The sequence below is a fragment of the Aulonocara sp. 'chitande type north' Nkhata Bay genome, linkage group LG10, assembly GCF_057382095.1.
Source record: "Aulonocara sp. 'chitande type north' Nkhata Bay isolate Kocher_YH1m ecotype deep benthic linkage group LG10, A_spYH_male_GT1.1, whole genome shotgun sequence".
Classification (NCBI taxonomy): Eukaryota; Metazoa; Chordata; class Actinopteri; order Cichliformes; family Cichlidae; genus Aulonocara; species Aulonocara sp. 'chitande type north' Nkhata Bay.
In genome coordinates, this window is record NC_141353.1 from 33,287,772 (window position 1) to 33,302,287 (window position 14,516).

General features: G+C 40.1%; 1 protein-coding gene across 1 annotated transcript; it reads left to right on the plus strand.

Moving 5' to 3' along the window:
* The first annotated feature begins 3,986 nt into the window (after positions 1-3,986).
* mpp1 (MAGUK p55 scaffold protein 1) lies at positions 3,987-13,641 on the plus strand. Its single transcript, XM_086309592.1, has 12 exons — positions 3,987-4,328; positions 6,998-7,126; positions 7,219-7,297; positions 7,470-7,555; positions 7,679-7,747; positions 8,939-9,135; positions 9,791-9,894; positions 9,977-10,057; positions 10,973-11,053; positions 11,153-11,355; positions 12,786-12,860; positions 12,942-13,641. Exons 1-12 carry the CDS (start codon positions 4,179-4,181, stop codon positions 13,116-13,118), a joined length of 1,431 nt encoding a protein of 476 aa, XP_086165718.1. The 5' UTR covers positions 3,987-4,178; the 3' UTR covers positions 13,119-13,641.
* Positions 13,642-14,516: the final 875 nt, after the last annotated feature.

Below are 14,516 nucleotides of genomic sequence, written 5' to 3' on the forward strand. Positions count from 1 at the left end.
CCACATCAGAGAACCCGGATCTGCTTCCCCGCCGTCTTTACACACTTTAATTTGAATTAAACACACGAAGTTCTTTTTACTTATCATAACCCACAGTCCCCTGGCGGCTGGGATAGGATTCAGGACCCCGGTGGCCCTGAACTGAATAAGCGGAAAAGATTGGATGGATGGGCATCTGTGTTAAATGGCAGAGCTTTTGATGGCACAGTTTACCACCTTTAATAAATGCGCCGTTTAAAGATTACTTTCCAGCTCGGCGATAGGAAGCCTTTTTATGAACCTGATGGATATCTGCAGGAGAAACAGAAATGAAGCCCAAATGTAGCTTGCCGACCTGTAAGAGTCCGGGTCATGTTAGAGCTGATAGAAACATGCTTGCTGGCTCCCTCTGGAGTTGAAACTGGCACTCCATCGGGGAGCTTAAACTCATTAGCTGGCTTAATACCTATTTCCTTGCCTCCTGTTTACTACACGTTTTTTTTTTTTGTGCCACGCAATAAAGAGTTGGCAGCTCGTGGTTTGTTTATACTTTGCATATACAAGAGGGTTTTGGCAGGTGGGGAACTTTAAGTTCCAAAAAGTGATTTCCGGTATTTGCCAAATAACCTTTGTCCGTATTTAAACTGTTGTAAATAACTTGTTGGCCTATAATCTGTGAAACATATGTCAAATATATCTTTCATGAATGATATCAAGTCACTTTGAGCCAGAAACAATATCCCTGCCACAATGTAGAAGCCGCAATCTGTTTTGTTGTTGTTTTATTTTTTGTTTTTTTTGTTGTTAAAAATACTTTTATAACTCTTTTATTTATTCCAGTAAAAATCACTGACATTAAAAATGGCTTTTTAAGAGAGATCAGCCCAAGAGGGCAGGAATTGCAAAAAAATAAATAAAAATAAATGTAAAAAAAAAAAAGAAGAAGAAAAAAAAGAATCGTTTTATAAAGATATTTTGAGTGGTCAAAAAGGACTGGGTTGATTATAATGGGGTACAACACTGCAGAGACATAAAAAAAAAACCCTTAAAAACAGGTCCTTTTTAAAAATATAATAACCCTTCATAAATCCTGTTGATTACAGTTTATTTAATAATATAAGATGTCACACATAAAAAAACACACAGAAACACCAGAAATCTATTTAGCCCAACACAGAAACAACAGATGGGACACGACTCTAAACAGCTGGGATGAAGGTCAAACTTGGAATTCTTATATTCGGATTGCTGACTCCTTCTGGAAGCAAGTTCCGTTAGTCAGCAGACATGCCGAAACATCTGGGCACTTTCATTTAACTTTTATTTTAATGAAATAAAAACTGCATATAATGTCAAGTCAAATTTGATCAAATTAAATGTTTTCTGATGTTGTCCTCAAATAAACTTTTAAAACTTTTATCACCATCTTTGCTGTCACAAAAGTCTCCAATACAATTCACAGTTCTTTCACTGCTCTCTATTTTATAATATCTCTGTAGTTACCCACGACCTAACTTACCACAATCCACCACAACACTGCAAACCCATCAGCCTTCACTATCCATCTAAACTTTTGAATAACATGAAATTATTATCGTGATATTCCACATTATGAAATAGCCTGGTAACTTCTATATGGTTCAAATGATTGGAAAGTCTAATATGGTTTAATTTAATCTTTTAATTTCCAGTCTTGGTAGTCAGGGATCGGTCCGCCAGGACCTCTGTTCCTGGCCGCCGCCCGGCTCACATTGCACCCGACCCCTACATGCCTCCTACGGGTGGTGGGCCTGCAGGAAGATGGGCCCATGTCCCTTTTTCGGGCTGTGCCCGGCCACCAGACGCTCGCCCTCGGGCACCCTCCCCGGGCGTGGCTCCAGGGCGGGGCCCCGCTAACCCTATCCCGGGCAGGGTGAACTGTTCCCTCGATGGTCTTTTCATAGGGGTCCTCTGAATCACTCTTTGTCTGGTCCCGGGAGGAGGCCCTGGGGCAGACCCAGGACACGCTGGAGATATTATATCTCTCAGCTGGCCTGGGAACGCCTTGGTGTTTCCCTGGACAAGCTGGAGGAGGTGGCTGGGGAGAGGGAGGTCTGGGCTTCTCTGCTTGGGCTGCTGCCCCCGCGACCTGGCCCCGGATAAGCGGAAGAAAATGGATGGATGGATTTCCAGTTTGTAAGATTTCCATTGTGGAGAAGTACACACCTTTTAAGGACAATTTCCCATCTTCTTTGCCAGGAAGCATCTGAAATATATATTTTTGAAAAATAAATGAATAAAAAAAAATTATGGATAAAACCAGGATTAATTTGTATCAGAATGATCAGAAGAGAAAAGTATGCTATTCTCTCTGTTCAATTCAATTCAATTCAATTCAATTCAATTCAATTGTGCTTTATTGATATAGCACCATTATGTACCAATATTGTAAGGTAAGACCCCATATAATAGAGAGAAAACCCCGACAATTAGATGACCCCCTGTGAGCAAGCACTTGGTGATAGTGGGAAGGAAAAACTCCCTTTAAATGGAGTAGAACTGGGCTCAGAGATGGACAGCCATCTGCCATGACTGGTTGGCGGTAAGGGGAAGAAGATTCAGCCAACTTTCAGGCTCCTCTTCTGTGGAATCAGTTCCCAGTTTGCATTTGGGAGACAGACACATTCTCTTTTTCTGAGATTAGGCTTAAAATGTTCCTATTTCAACAAATTGGGGCTGGTTTGGGTGAACCTGAACCCTCTCTTAGTTAATCTGCAATAGCTCCGGACTGCTGGGGGCTTCTCATGATCCACTGATTGTTTCTTCTTCACTCACTTCTGTTTCACTCTCCATGTTGTATTTCATCGTTAATTTTAAACTCTGGCTGTCTCCCATGTGTGTCTTTTGTGCTATCCTCTCTCTGCTCTCTTCACGGCAGATGGCTACCCCTCCCTGGTTTTGCTGGAGGTTTCTTTTTGCAAGGGAGTTTTTCCTTCCCACTGTCACCCAAGACTTGCTGCTAGGGGGTTTTCTGATTATTCGAGTTTTCTATTTATTATTGTAGTCTACTTGCAATATAAAGCTCCTTGAGATATAGTGATTTGTTTTCTATATAAATGAGACTGAATTGAATTGAAAGCGGTGTAATATAAATCTATTTAAAGTTCATTAAAACAGTAAAGGAGATGAAATCCATGTGTTTTTGTGAACCAGCCCTCAGTTCACCTGTCAAAAAGACTGCATACATGCTTGTATATGTTGTATGAGTACACAGTGGAAATAGACAGGCCATTTAAGGACGGGGCTTCCTGCTCACAGTCTCCCACAGCTGCACTGTATTAAACCTAATCACATGCAGTGTGCATGTTGCAACACTGATGTCATCTGTAATCACTCAGTAATGTATCAGTAATAGGATCACTCGACTTTCCCACTGATTATTTTTTGTTTGTTTGTTAAATTAGCACAGAGAGACTATCACACTGCAGCTGGGTACACTATGTTCCAAACTGAAGTTCTTGCAAGCTAGCTGCTGGAATCACCGGGACTACGTTATTTTTTGCTTCTCTGTAGCTTGAGAGGGTAGCCCTGCTGAAAATGCTGCGGTAATGTTGCATTCTCCGCCTGTGGGACATTTAGCATTTTGTGGGGCTCAAAATGGAAATTGATTTTCGTGTTGGCCCATCAGATTCCAAAGGCTTATTTAGCACCGGTTTTGAATTATTTTTGTACTCTTTTTAAAAAAATAAAACGAAAAATAAACAAAGAATCTTTAAAAGGGTTTTTGTGACACATAGGTAGATGATGTTTGAATAAACATCGCAGTTTAGAGAAAGCCTATAGATCAATAGGGATATACGATGCCAACGTAGAAATATCCAAAGAAAATAACAATAAGAAGCGCTACATTATCGTTTGTAATTCTCTGATTTCCGCTCATTTTGTGATAATAACTTTAATAATGAGATTCCTGAGCTCGCACGGGGAACTTGAACGCATCAGCAGCCAGCCCCTCAGAGCACAGCAGCAGTCAGATGCATGTTTACTTGCTTTGTCAGCGGTGTCCCTGCAGTAGTTATCGCATGAACCTCACCTACTGCTGATCACATCTTTGGACTTTTATCTCCGACAGTGACTTATCTCATAGTCACTCCTTATCAGCAGTTTGTGGCCAGTGTCTTGAGGACTTTGATCGAGGGGGCAAATCGAGTTCACTGTGTATGTTTTTTTTTTATCTAACGGGAAAGATGACGTTAAAATCCAATAAAAACGATCCCACTGTCACACTGGAGTCCGTGAACAGCGCCCGGACAGCCCTTTCCGATCTCTACCTGGAGCAGCTCCTTCAAAACAAACCAAAGTCTGACAAGGTAAGATGATCTTTTTTGTATATATATACCTTATTAATTTATTTAGACCCCTCTGATTTCGCTGTTCTTATTTGCTTCCGGGAAGCAGATACGGGGACATGTGATCGTTGTTTATTTCCGAACAAGATCTCTAAGAATAGACCCGTTTATGTTTTCATACTGCAGCAGCTGAATGTGTTGATCTCTTAAACAAAGAACATTTAGATCTTTACTGTGTTAGCAGCTTCTTCATTGCTCAGCACTATCGGTCAGCCTCAGCTTGAAATCAGCAGACATTGCTGTGGCAGTTTCAGTTCTCCATTTCTCACAAATTCACGCAAGTATTTTGACAACTCGGGGAAAACATTAGGGAAGGGTTTTTTTTTTTGTTGGTTTTCTTTTAGCCATCATAAGACTATGTTCCTGTATTTCACAGAGTAGTATGAACTGTCTCACTAACCAGCTGGGAAAAGATGTCCCAGAAAACATTTAGAATATGTCGGAAGGGAGAAAGCCAGAGTTAAATCTCTGGCACACTTTAGACCTGGATTTGATTTCCAGCAGGAGACCGGTGCCTTCTCAGAATTTGAAAAGTCAGCACTGAGCCACTGAGGGAAATGTGAAAGAGAGGAAACTTTATTCCTGACATCAGCAGTTTGCAGTTCAATAGCCTTGAGTTGCAATCTTGCCTACATATCTTTCTGATCTGTGTTAATCAGCATGTCTCTAACTGAGGTCACGAGGGCATTATCTTAAATGGTGTGTTTAAGGCTGATTAATCATATTTTGTGTCTTTCTTTCTTACTTTTTTTCCCTTTTTTTTGCTCCTTTGCACTGAGTTATGCTTCTAATATCTCATGCTTAATAACTGTGTACTGCCCTACTTAGATAGACAATAAGGCATTTAAGGTCTTAAGGCAAGTTGAGGCAAGTTGATAAGTGGGACACGCAGAACTTTTGGCAGTTCTTTCCTCCTTTTTTTTCTCCTTTTTTGTGGAAAGCTCATTAACCACACAGTGTTCAAATGTCAACTATTAATCTCCCACTGTGTTTCTCCAAGAGATCAATAGAAGGAAAACAAAAACCTGTAAACCCTTCATTGGGGAGGGCTGATGATTTATATTCCTTTAGTTAAAAACAGCAGATCATGTAAGAAAGATAAAGTATAATCAACTATTCTGTGTTATATTAGTAACCCAACTGTGTGCAGAAAAGCAAATGGAACTACTGATATAGATTTTTATGGTGAATTAATTTATCTCGGCACGGATGGTCTTCCTCTACATGCCTGTCACCTTCTGTTTTTCACCCTGAAGAGACAAGCCGCCACTTTGAACACTCTTTCTTTACCATGATGCTCCTCCAAACTTGAAACCAGCATTAAAACTGTGGCCATGACCTGACCATACTTGTTGAAGGATAGCTTGTTTCCAGTTACTGAAGCATTTCTCAAACCTTTAATTAAATCTTGATCTTGTTACACTCCAAGTGGTGGAGCTGACAGAGCTCACTGTCAACATCTTGATGAGGTGGGTTTTATTAAAATGACCCTTTAGTGCTAGTCTAAATCTAATTCCTCAAGAGATCAGAGACATTTCTGCTCCTTTCTTCAGACACGTTCAGCTGATTTGTGAGTAAGCGGACATTATTGCAGATTCTTTTTTGTGTGTGAAAAGAAATGAGAGGGAAGATACATATCGTGTATCGGAATATCAAGATTTTTATTTATTTCTTATACAGCTTTTCACTCTTTCCTGGTGCTCAACACTCCCGATGGCTAACAGCACACACAGCTGATGAATTACTATCACACCTCACAGAGAAGTGACCTGACTGGATGCTCATCAGTGCAGGAGTAGTTTCTAAACCCAGAGTTGGCTTTAGAGCAGCTAAAGCTATTGGTGAGGTGGACAGTGATAATGATTGGATTATTGTAATGCTGATGATGGAAGGTAGATAATTTTTTTTTTTTTGCTGAAGCAGTGCTGATGTGTCATATTCACGCAAGAAAGTTTGCTGATGCAGGCAATCATCTCTCTGATGTCAGTTAAGTGAACAAATTATAAAAGCTTTGATATGGTGCACTCATTGCCCGATCCTGGAGGGCACTTTACTCTCACAGAGTCATTACGTGGTATCTTATCTTGTACTCAGTAGATTTAATGTAATTCCGTAGTGTCTTGATTTGTCAGGGGAGCTACGTGGATTTCTTCTTTTACGGCGATGCTTACACTCGGGAAATAACTCAGACGAGGTTGTCCTGCTACGCTTTTGGTGTAAAAGAATAGCACAAATCTACACATTTGATTTCTGTAGCAAACATTCAAGCAGCATGCTTCGTAGTGTATTCGTTTTGCTACATCAGTGCTTTGTTCATCACACTGCTGGTATCCATGACCACACGAACCTGGTGGACCAGATGAGTGGACGTGGTTAATGAAGTGTGTTTTAATGTCTGGTTAATTTTCAACTTTGAACATATGTTGAAAGTGCAAAGGAAACGTAGCTGTTGTGCTCACGAGGGCAGAAAGTGTCCACCGCCGTTATTAGAAAGAGCAGTAAGCTAATGATCTGATCTGACAGAATAGTGAATTCGGTTCCCTGTATAATGGGAGGCTTCTTGTTCTTTAGTTAATTTCATTTCCTGTGATGTCATGTGATTCATTTGTTTTCTTTCTTCATTTTAACAGGCAGCTATGCAAAACTATGAGAATCAGGGGGCTGACTTTTATACCAACGGCAGTGCTGGACACAGAAATTGCACAGAGGTTCCCAGGATGAAAGAAGTGGCGTTTGAAAAGAGTGCTTCAGAGCCAATGGTATGTAATCAGCCTCGACTGTTCACTCAGTACTCCTGCTTTAAATTTGAAAGAAATGATTCCTCCTCATTGACTGTGGTCTGTGTCTATAGGGGGTCACTCTGAAACTGAACGAGAAACAGCGATGCACGGTGGCCAGGATATTGCATGGAGGGATGATTCACAGACAAGGTGATTCAGCACATTTTGTTTTTTTGTTTTGTTTTTTTACAGTTTGCAGGAATTGTGCAAGAAAAGATATTAATATAGTGTGTCACGAGGGAGTTTTATCTGATGTCCTGATTAGTTGTTATAGTACTGGAGGATCAGTAAGACATCTAGTTTGCATTCTTTGTCTTTCCAGGGTCTATACACGAAGGAGATGAAATAGCAGAAATCAATGGAAAAACTGTGACAAACCAAACTGTAGATCAGCTACAAAAGATCCTGGTAAACCACCAGCTCTTAAGTCCTTCCATTTATGTTTGGAGCTATACTGAATCACAGTTTTTGCACTTCATTTTAACTCGGCAGTGCTATAAAAACATAAATCCATTTCTATTTTACATACAGAGAGAAACCAATGGAGTCGTCACGATGAAAATCATACCCAACATGAAGAGTCGATCCCGAATCTGCGAGGTAACGATACGACCGACAGACTATGCACAGCTTTAGTGTTGTGATGCTTATGTTGAATAATTTGATTCATATTTATTCTCTCCAAGAGACTTTTGAGATTTGCATGAGTGAATCCAGGAAAGCAGGCTTTTCTGGTCATATTAGAGCACAGTCAAGTATTAGTTTGGTCACTTTTCTCGCAGTCTTTTTCTTCTGCATCTTACTTGCTTACAATGATTTTGTTTAGGTGAATCTGCTGTTAGTCAGTGAACAAACCAGGTGACTATAAACCTAGCTTTAATGTTAAGAACATCACTCATTGTTGCTTTTTGACATGAAACACATTGGTAGTGTGTTTCATTCTGCCATCTAGTGACCACAGCATGTCTCTCCATTTACATCTTTCTTGTGGCATAAAAATGGCTGCCCTGTAACATACTTTTAAGTACAGACGACATCAACTTAAAATAGCTTTAAAAGAATTGACATATATTTCTTTTTTCAGCATCAAAGTTCGTCCCTGTTGTGGTCAGTGATGGCAGTTTACTTTAAAGATTGCACTGCATTAATATGTAGGCATTGTTAATATGCTTTCCATACAGAGAACAGCATTTTTGGTGACCCAGATCACTCCAGTGCATCAATGTTTGTGCACATTTTGGGGTGTAAGCTTGTGTAAACTTCTACTGGAGTCTCTTGGGGAAACCACAAATACATGTTCATGGACTCTACTAACATTAGTAATCATTTACGCTGAGGGGACCCTACATGTGTTCCTGCTATGATCTTTGACAGTTTCCTCATAGTTTGCACCCTTTGGATTTTAACCTGAGATATAAAAAGTAACAAACAGTTACTTAGTTACAGTTATTTATTCGCACAAGTAGACCTTGTCCCTTGGTTAGAAATGTAGCCATGTCCACAGTTTGAAAGGAGCTGTCCAAGATCATATCATGAAATTGTTTACTAGTATTCTACTTCAGGGTGAATTCACAGTTATCAGTAGAATCACAGAATCGTAGACTTCAGATAAACTATTAAGTTCTACAGATTAGAACTTTACTCCCGGCTGACCTTAAATAAGTGTTGGGTGATAACTGAACACTCTGGTAAGGTCAGCAGGTTATCAGTAGTACCTTACATAATGCCAACTGTAAATCTTTAGTTCTTTTACTGCCAGGGGAACTAATAAGATTTGTTCACAATCTCCAGATGTACATGAGGGCTCAGTTCAATTATGACCCTGCCACAGATGACCTCATCCCATGCAAAGAGGCAGGTCTGAAGTTTCAGACTGGGGACATCATTCAGATCATCAACAAGCAGGATCCAAACTGGTGGCAGGGCAGAGTGGAGAGCAGTGCTACTGACTTTGCTGGACTCATACCTTCTCCAGAGCTCCAAGAATGGTAAACTCTTTAATATACCAATCACATCACAAATCAATCCAATTGTATTTTATTTATATAGCGCCAAAATCACAACAATAGTTGCTTTAAAGAACTTTATATTTTAACGTAACTGTAAGGTAAGGTACAATAATAGAGAGAAATCGCCAGCATTTAGATGACATCCTATGGGCAAGCACTTGGCAACAGTGGGAAGGGAAAACTCCCTTTTAACAGGAAGAAACCTCCAGCCTCAGGGAGGGGCATACCTGCCATTACTGCAATGTTCTGTTTGGAAAGTGTCCTGCCTGGCATCTCCATTCTCCAAACAGTACAGTGCACCCCACCACCAGAATAAAACTGGTCCAGATTGACTGGGTTTCAAACTGCCCAAAGCTCAACCAAAACAATTATTCACGGGTTCTGCCAGGCTAAGCTCAGTCCATCAAAACCCAAACTCTCAAGTCATTGGACCCCAAGGATCTATTGATAGAAAACCACAAGATCCTCTTAAGAATGGCAGTTTCCATGCCCCATGTGGTCAGAGCGCTTTTGACATCATGTTAGGGATGTACACGATCTAGGTTTGCTGGTTTAATGTCGTGGCTGATTTATAATACAGAGTGAACTGTACCAGATATTCTCAGGCTAACTTAAATACCTGTTTTCCCTGCAGGAGGGTGGCCAGTAAAAGCAAGGCCAAAGAGGGCACTCAGTCCTGCAGTCCATTTGGAAAGAAAAAGAAGTGCAAGGACAAGTACCTAGCTAAACACAGCTCTAGTAAGTAGAACACTGCAACTCTCAGTCCCACAGTTTCATTCATTTCTTCTCTAGTGCGACCTAAAATAATCTTCTTCTGCAGTTTTTGACCAGCTGGATGTGATTTCTTATGAGGAGGTTGTTCGGCTCCCAGCTTTTCAAAGGAAAACACTGGTCCTTATTGGTAAGCTTCCTAGCTCAGTTATATTATAAGTTTGTAACCTTTGCCTTTTGCTTTCCACATCACCGCAATAGGAAATAAAACAAGCAAGATGCAGAAAATGTGCACAGTCCTCAGATCAGTCACTTTTTTCCTGGGTTTCAGAAATAATAAGATGTTCATTGTTAAAACATTGTCCAGAATCCTCTGTGGGCAATGAAGGCCTGAAGTCTGGAACCCATGATCCTAACTAAAGAATAAATTTTCTTTGTTTGCGATTCTTTGTCAGACTTTTACTGCAGCTGTGCGCAGCTGTGCAGCTTTTTTGTCTTTAGCATCAAAAGAATCCTGTGATTATTCACCACTGTTTTCTTTAATGGGTTGCCAGGTCTGTTAATGATGCATTTTGCCAGCATGGTCTGGGGTTTTTTTTGTTGTTGTTGTTGTTGTGAGAGCTGTTAGGCCACGCTTAATGCTACTGCTATTGATGTGTAAGGATGTCTTGCTTTACTTGCATCGAGAGCCCTTTTGAATATATGCTGTGGATTCACAACAGTAAATTCCAAAAACAGATGCCATACTTGGAATCGGCTGTAGACTATTTGCCTGCTTAAATTAATGAGATATAACACAGGAATAGCTCAGATGTGTCTATCAAACCGTTTTGAGTCACTTGAGTCCAGTTAGCTCTGATTCCCTGTAAAATAGTGGACTACAATAGCTGAGAGCCTACACTTTTAGCCCACATGTGTTAAGTAACAGTAACTTTAATATGCTTTAGCAAGAAGTTAAAATAACATAGATTGTGTCTTCATTGAAATTGCATATAAGTATATCTTTAATCAACGGTAATGAAAGCATAGTTAGCACAGTTTGGGTCTGATTAAAATTTCCTTAAAAAATTAGCACTGTTTTGTTAATTCTGCCTTTTTTTCTCAGGGGCACCTGGTGTTGGAAGGAGTCATATTAAGAATGCACTGTTGACACGATACCCCGAGAAGTTTTCATACCCTTCACCACGTAAGTAGACTGATGGCCTTTTTATTCCTCTAACATGGTGCAGGTTGTTACCATCCGTGGGCTAATTCTCACTAATTCTTAACTCTCATGCTTGCGCAGACACCACCAGACCCCAACGTAAGGATGAAGAGAATGGAAAGGAATATTACTTCATCTCCCATGAAGCCATGACCAAGAGCATCTCTGGAAATGAGCTGCTGGAGTATGGCAGCTTCCAGGGTTTCATGTTTGGCACCAAAATTGAGACCATTCAGAAGATCCACACGCAGGGCAAAATCGCTCTGCTGGATATAGAACCACAGGTTAGCGCCAAACTTCTTTTCATGTAGCATCAACGCAGTTGATCTAAATAAAGAATACTGTGTCTGCCCTGGAGTGCTATTTTACCATTTCTCAGAGTTGCATAAACTCACTAAATGTTTTTATGCTTAATTTGAGAGCTTTTTTGTTTTCTTAAAGTTCTTTAGAATTGAGATATTCACCTACATGAATTAGCTTCACTCAAATGGAAAGAAAATGCATATCCAATCTAACTTTTTGCCCTTTAACCTAACCACATTGTTAAAGTAATATGGTGCAGATTCAGCAGTCATATTATTAGCTATTGTTTCAGTAGCTATAGCTGTGTTTGCTAAACCTACTATCCACCTTTGACAAACCAAAGATGATAATTTTATATTCTCCTGCAGTGAGTTGCTTTTGTACTCATATTCATGCAGCACAGTGTATAGAAGTGATAATGTGGTATATTTTAGGATAGTCTAGACTGAAGTAGTTATTAAAAATCCCCTAAAATCCCCTTTTGTTAAATAATGACTCAAAAGGCATCTTTTTGAATGAAATTCACACTCCTTACAGGTAAACGTATGATTTTTATAACGATTTCATTTTTCAAATTATTTTTCAAATAAAACTGGGCTAACAAGTGAAGGAAAAGCTGCTCCTTCTGTGCTTTGAGTCAGTCTCTTGCACTGCAAAAACAATTCATATTTGCCTTTATCTTGTCTTGTTTAGAGGATGTTTAAAGTATCAAATGTGTGAAATGCGCTGTACTTCATCAGTTCTTCTTCTTCCGGCTGCTCCCTTTAGCGGTCAGCCGATCATCAGATCATCTGAATCCATTTCACCCCATCCCAAGCATCCTCCACTGTCACACCAACCCTCTGCATGTCCTCCTGCAATGCATCCACAAATCTCCTCTATAGTTTTCCTCTTTTCCTTCTGCCTGGCAGCTTCATATTACATGATCTGATATCCCATCTTGGACGAAGCTGTCATTGTTCCTACATCATCAACACATTAGTTCAGGATCAACATCGCAACTGACAAATGACGTTGTCTGAGCATTCAGTTAGCATTAGACAAGAAGCTAGCTTATGCTTTTAAAAACTATCACTGGTGAAGCAACGTGAGTAACCTAAATTTGTCTAACAGCAAACCAAACTTGAAAGTCCACCTTGCAGTGTAATGACATCACAACAATGTAACTGCTCAGTTGCGACGCTGATTCAAAACTAACGTTGTTGTGATGATACAGGAACAACACCAACACATAGATAGTAGACACACTGCTCCATATTCAACATTTCTTGTACAGAATATCCATATTCCCTCATCTGCACATGTCTAAACCATCTCCGCCTTGCCTCTCCAAATTCTTCTTCAAACTGCTCAACATAAGCTGTCCCACTGATGTACGTGCTTCTAAACTACCACTAAATCCTTCTTGCAGACCTTGAAACTCTTGCGGACAGCTGATTTTGCACCTCTGGTAGTTTTCATTGCACCGACCAACACCGCTCCCCAGGTACTACATCTTATCCAAGTGTTTTAAAATCCCCAAATTTCCCAACCACAAACTGCTAATCATCTACATCTCCTCTCCTAGACGGAAAATCTGCAGATGATCCAGAAAGAGTCAGACGCCATCCTGAGCACATATGGACACTTCTTTGATGTGGTTCTCATCAACAACGACGTGGATGAAAGTGTTAAGGGTGTGGAGGAGGCCATGGAGCGGGCCACGTCCACCCCTCAGTGGGTGCCTGTGTCATGGGTGTACTGAAAGATGTTTGGCACCACTATGATACCTTCTTTTTGTCGAATAGCAGTGCAATATCACTCCTTTACGCAATGCCCCACATGTCTGTGGGCTTACTTTTAGGTAAATGTTAATTGTCACAGAGATTTTTTTGCACTATTGCGTTTTTAAAAAGAAGCAATATGTAGACAGGGTTATCTCAGAGAGTCGAGAGCCTCACCAGGGATGGTTTTTTTGGCTGTTTAGACACTTTGTGCTTCAGGGACTAACTGGTGAAGTTTTGGTGCCGCACATCTTTGGGATTATTTGGAAAGTAAAAAAAAGCAAAACGGGGCGATAACTGTGAATGAAATGCTCACTCTGACGTAACTGAGTTTTAACAGGCACATCCTGAAATTGTTCATGCTGTGAGTGTAGTGCCATATATCATTGTTTGTCACAGAAAACCCTTCGCTGAATCATTAGAGCCTCGCAAAAATGTATACCTCATATGTTACTAGAAAAGGCACTTTGAAACAAAAGAATAAATCTCCCATCTCTGTTGCAATTGAGTCTTTGAATGTGTTTTACGTTAAAAGCTGTTTCTCAGACCTTTCGTGGAATTATTTTGACAGTTTGCTTGTCGTTAGGTCATCTCCCTTCATTGGATCACAAACATGAAAGGGTGTCTTTGAACCGAAATATAAAAGTCGAGGTTTAGTCTTTATTGTTTCGGTGTCATCTAGACTTTTTCTGCCTAAATTGGTTCAGCATAACAGGGCAGACGTAACACATACTTCAAATCTCTCTTAACATTTTGGTCTTAGATGTAGTGCAGGGGTGGCGGGGTGGGGGTGCAAAAGGGTCATGTCTGCCTGAATATTTAAGAGCGCATCATAGCTCAGGGCTGCCATCAATAATAGATCAAGGCGTGCATGTCTGAATGGTAGGATACGAGCAATGCACCTGTATCAACCACATTGCAATTCGTCCCTCATCCACACTGTGGGATAAACACTTACAGGCTGTACATGACAATGAATTTCATTCCAATTCAGTTTTGCACAGAGTTCCTGGCAGCAAACGCGTACAGACTGAAATTAAAACATGTCACTCCATGGATGGATATATTTATGAGTGTGCAAATAAATGACACAGTTTAGTTCTTAAGTCATTAAAGCCAATGTGCATTTGAAAGATATCAAAATTAAGTCTAAAGGTAAGGCTTGACAGTGAAATCTGCTGTATGGTGTACTGGAAGCAAACACGTAGAAAATCCGTGCCGATTTAAATTGTGTCTTTTCAAGAATTAACAAAAGGAACAAACATATTATTAAGTCTACAAATACAACTTAAGCTGCACAGTTAAAAAAAAAAGGTGTTATTTCGTCATCAGCTGATTAGCTGTGTTCAGGTCTCAAAGCTTTCTATACATACGAAATG